The sequence below is a fragment of the Dipteris shenzhenensis genome, chromosome 17 (genome assembly GCF_047967505.1).
Source record: "Dipteris shenzhenensis isolate YYH24624 ecotype China chromosome 17, Dip_SZ_1.0, whole genome shotgun sequence".
Lineage (NCBI taxonomy): Eukaryota > Viridiplantae > Streptophyta > Polypodiopsida > Gleicheniales > Dipteridaceae > Dipteris > Dipteris shenzhenensis.
The window spans coordinates 50,242,131-50,246,684 of NC_141612.1; the positions used below are offsets into that span (position 1 = coordinate 50,242,131).

The 4,554-nt window shown below is 45.7% G+C and overlaps 1 protein-coding gene across 2 annotated transcripts; it reads right to left on the reverse strand.

Annotated features, from left to right (window-relative positions):
- Positions 1-1,003: 1,003 nt before the first annotated feature.
- Positions 1,004-2,595, reverse strand: LOC147892244 (uncharacterized). 2 transcript variants are annotated; one of them, XR_015542504.1, is made up of 6 exons: positions 2,271-2,595; positions 2,015-2,127; positions 1,790-1,890; positions 1,639-1,675; positions 1,279-1,565; positions 1,005-1,178 (listed from the first exon to the last, which is right to left on the reverse strand). XR_015542504.1 is itself a non-coding variant. In XM_087388871.1 (5 exons), exons 1-5 carry the CDS (start codon positions 2,579-2,581, stop codon positions 1,435-1,437), a joined length of 693 nt encoding a protein of 230 aa, XP_087244997.1. In that variant the 5' UTR covers positions 2,582-2,595; the 3' UTR covers positions 1,004-1,434. The 2 variants fall into 2 exon arrangements, 1 of the variants encoding a protein (XP_087244997.1); XM_087388871.1 differs by having other exon boundaries at positions 1,004-1,565.
- Positions 2,596-4,554: the final 1,959 nt, after the last annotated feature.

The following is a 4,554-nucleotide window of genomic DNA, read 5'->3' on the forward strand; positions in this document are numbered from 1 at the left end:
ATCGATCAATATATTTTCAACATGCCTTGAAATTGCATTGTGAGAGCTTTTGCTAAGGCAATTTCTTGCAAATAGTACTCACGACTTGTTCTCTTGAACACAACAAGGATTCATACAAAGCCTTTAGACAATAAAGCTCACAAATTGGAGTTACATTACAGCATTAAAGTGTCAAAACTGGGCAGACTAGAGGCTCCCTTCATATTCAGAACTCTCATACTTCAATCAAGGGAATTCATCCCGCTCAACAGTGTTGCACTCATCTCGACAATACAACCAGGTCTCTTTCTCACACCACAACCAGAACTGTTCTAAAGCAATCCCCCTTTTAGCAGTGCATGTTCTCCATTACACACTAGCTCAAGTTCTCCATTACACACTAACTCAACCCACGCACTAACCTATATATCACACCATCAGACCGTAATACAACTATCCAGACATGCTTAACCAAGTGCAAAGGAAATTCCATTTATACTCTAGGCTGAGGTTTTGACTTGTTTGATTCAAACCAAAGAAGTCAACAGTAAAACTGAAATGAAGACCACCCATACAAAAGATGACAGCAAAGACATGATAGAAGCCTAGCACACCAGCTAATATGTTATGCTTGATTTTAGTCGTTCATATAGCACCACCTCAAAAAAATGCAGACACCCTAGATTCACAAATAGATGAGTACATTCTTACAATGAGGCATATGCTGCCTGCTAAAAAACCGTAGCCCAACATGCTTTGCAGCCATTAAAAAGGAAACAGCAAAGGCATCACAACAGTCTAGCAATACCTCATGCTTAATTTTCGATTTTCACAGAGTTCGATTCACAAAGAGGTGAGTATAAGATGAGGACATATAACATTAGGCATGCGCTGCTTGCTTAAGACCCTGCAATTGCAGGACATACGACGGTAGACACTAGCAAACGCTATTAGCATGATGTAGCATTTTTAAACAACCTATCATAGCACATAGTTCCAGCTACTATTGTCATGACACAAGGGATCATGCTTAAACGTCAGCTCACAGCAGCAGAAGCAGCAGCACAGAGAGCAGTGTACAGAAGTATTTTAAAAGGTCATCGCTTAAGAATCACTGAATGAATTCCACTCGCACGACTCCAAAATTTTAAAATTGTTTACGAAGTAATCGCATACCTATAATGTCTTGTCAGGATAATCTTTCGAAGCTCTCGTACTAGAAAAAAAGGGCAGCTCCTAGTGCTGCATCAAGTATGTAATGGGTTATAGCATTCATGTTACAAAGAAACAATAAATGACCACACTCTCTGCCACTAATATGAGTATCCGCAGATTAGGCACCCCCTTACCACATCTTCATGAATACTGCTCCTTAAATATTGTTCCTGTGTGTCCAAGAGATACATGCACCTCAAAATACCAGGTCAACATCCCAAGCCAGAACCATGTAGATCTCTATTCCAAGCGTCCTTGGCTATATTCTTCCGATGGTTTGTCCAACTTGCTCAACCCTCTCCTTGCGAAGGTAGATGTGTCATAAAAAGCAGATTCCGCAGCGTGGGAGAAGCAGCCCACAGTTGCACCCACTGCAACAGACAGCGCTAGTCAAATTTGTAATAAATTACAAATAGAATGTCACTGCACAAGAACGACCATTACCTGCAGCCATCAACGAAAACCTCCCCAGGTAACGTTGCTGCAATACACGTACATTAGTGAAGACCGACTGGAAATCTTAAAAACGGGACCTATCCCACCGAACACCACTAGAACAAATGTGATTGAAAAAACATGTGCTCCCTCAACTTACTTGCTTTTTTGCGACGGCTATAAGTTTTTCCACTGAAACAAAGTGAAGTGCTCCAAAACTAAGCCCTCCAGCCACCGTTAAATTTAGAATATCTCGTACACCTATTTGGAAGAAAAAAACAAAACTCACTTAAACGACAAGCTTTCCACTTCTGCAAAGCCCAAATGCAGTAAGCACAGTTGCGGGAAATCTAGTCCAATTCCGAAAAAGATATTTTATTCAGACCTCGCAGCTGCTCGAGGGCGAATTCTGTCCCACGCATAACGCAACACTGAATTCCGAACGGAAAGCCTCCAAAAAATCCGACTGCAACAGCTCCTGCCACAGCATAACGGAAGCTGCTGCATAGGTCAGGTATGCACCAAAACGGGTGTCCGGTAGTAGCACGGCGTAGATAAAGAGTCAGCTTCAAATTAACAAGGACTTACACAACAAGAACGCATTTCCTGATGTTTCTCCACAAAAAAAGAGCGGTACTTACTGTCTCAAGGTGGGGTGAGCGGAGTAGAGCGGATGGGTGGGATCGAACAAAGCTTTGTAGAACACCTCAGCAGCGTAGCAGACGAAACCGCAAGCATAGCCATTGCGGAAAGCAGTGGAAAGGAGAGGGAGGCAGGCTTGGTGGGAGGAGTATTTGAGGGGGGGACGATGGACAGGAGAAAAGGCGAGTGCATCATCCGATTGAGGTGCTGCAGCCAAGAAGCGAAATCTGTAGGGGAGATGCGAGACATGCCCATCGTAACTTCGGCGGTGATTAGTTCCATCCGCCATAGATAGAAGATAGATATACATACATGCATATATGTGCATGTAGAGAGACACACACCTTCTTGTTGCCTACCAGGGTTTAGGGCTTCTCTAGGTGCTTGGGAAATTTTCCATGCCTATAGTTTTGCAAAACTCTTGGGTTCTACCAGAGCTATAAGTTACCTCTAAAATAGGGCGTGGCATTCCAAACTTTGTTAAGCGTTCTTTTCCACTTACCCCTCTATGGCAATCTAGTTTACTCTGATCTAGATCTATACCAACCGTCGATCAATGAAAGAACATCAAATAATTTCTTTTCTTTGATGTGCAAAGTCAAATGCGTGGATGTAGAGGCAAATGTGCGTGTAGGAAGTCGAAGATTAAAAGTGATTGATACTTGCACCGAAATGTGCGTGTGATGTGACGACCACGTAGAGCATGAAAAATCGATCGTTTTTCCTTTTTGGAGTGTCCTCAAATTCTTCCTGGATCAAGAGATACGACTTGATCTAGAGGGGCAAAAGGAGTGCAAAAATGTGCTCAATGATGACGTGGCAGTCAGGGGGTCACATATAGGCACTGCGTCTGTGGAGCCCTATGCTGAGGTGGCAGGAGTGGTCACATGAAGTGCCTGTGAAGAGGTAACTGTGCTTGCAGAGGTCAATGCTGACTGGACAACTGAGGTGGCACATGTTGACTTGACCCAAGGTCATGTTGACCTAACCATGGTCTGGTTCACTAACCCTAGGGTCTGTTTGACTAACCCAAGGTCTGGTGATGTCAGTAAGGGGGTCAGAGTGCCATGTGGCATTGAGAGGTGGCAGATGATTGGGCAATGATAACATGGGACAGGTGACCTGTCTACTGATGTGGTAGATGACCTGGATGCTGTCGTGGTAGAGATCACGTATCACTGATGATGTGGCTGCCATCGTTGCAGATAAGGATGCTGTGGCCTAGAGATGAGGGGCACATGGCAGATAGCGGCTGGCACGTGTCAGCCTAGTGACCAACCCTGGAGGATAACCCTTGGATGAAGTTCTTGCCACGTGTCACCTAACTAGAAATCGAAATTTATGAAGATTTCGTCTCTTTCCAAGGATTCGGTCTGGTGGTAGGTGGAAACTGGTGTTTGGAGCTGTCGTTGAGATGGTCGTCTTCGTTTGTGGAGCGGGACTCTTCAATGGAGTAGGCCTTGCTGGGCGATCGTTGGAGCCATAGCCAACCTCTATGGAGTTGGAGAGGCGCAGGTCGTTCGTTTGCACTGTTAGTTGGAGCATCGAATGTTGCAGAGCTATGTAGCTTCGTGCGTCGCTTTGTCGGTTGGAGGTCTACTGGGTGTGAGGCTTGGTGGGTGTTGTGCCTCAGGAGCCTTCGTTGGAGATATGCAGTGGCTGAGCGTCGCCCGTGAGCCTTGCGCAGGAGTCGCATGTGCTATCTGCAGAGTTCGTAGAAGGCGTTGTGTGATGCAGAAGATCGATGGAAGGCCTTTGCTGTTGTCCGTCTGCTGTAACTCGTTGCTGTGGGTGTTTGGTTGCTGCTCTGCTTGCTCGGTTGTTGGTCGCGGCTAGGTCGTGCTTGACGTGCTAGCTATGTTACTGCTTGTGGCATTGCTTGAGTCGGCTTTGCTCGTAGTTGATGCTATTCTATTTGTTGGCAGGTGCTAGGCTTGCTGAAGCTTTGGAGCTTCTGGTCGAGCGTTTGACGCTGCCTACGAGTCCGTTGTAGAGGCTTGTTGTGCTGGTCATGCACTGCCTTGTAGGATAGGGTCGTAAGCGAGATGGAGCGGAGTTCTGTACATGGTTCGTCTGCTAGAGAGTGAGGAGTAGTCAGCCGTAGGAAGGCACTCAGAACAGAGAGCATGTTGCATGGAATTCGCCCTCCCCGCAGTAGCTAGCCCCAGAGCTCGCCTAAGAAGATAGTAGTCGCCTTTGTAGCTATTAGCATGGATGTAGCCTCTAAGTGCTTGTTAGCAGTCGCCATTACCATAAACCTTTCTTTGTTGTAGATGAAATAGA

Coding starts and splice junctions, on each gene's coding strand:
- LOC147892244 (XM_087388871.1), bottom strand. CDS start 2,581: ATGTATATCTATCTTCTATCTATGGCGGATGGAACTAATCACCGCCGA. Junction 1,676..1,789: donor TAGCCGTCGCAAAAAAGCAA/GTAAGTTGAGGG, acceptor CGTGTATTGCAG/CAACGTTACCTGGGGAGGTT. Junction 1,566..1,638: donor GTTTTCGTTGATGGCTGCAG/GTAATGGTCGTT, acceptor TGTCTGTTGCAG/TGGGTGCAACTGTGGGCTGC.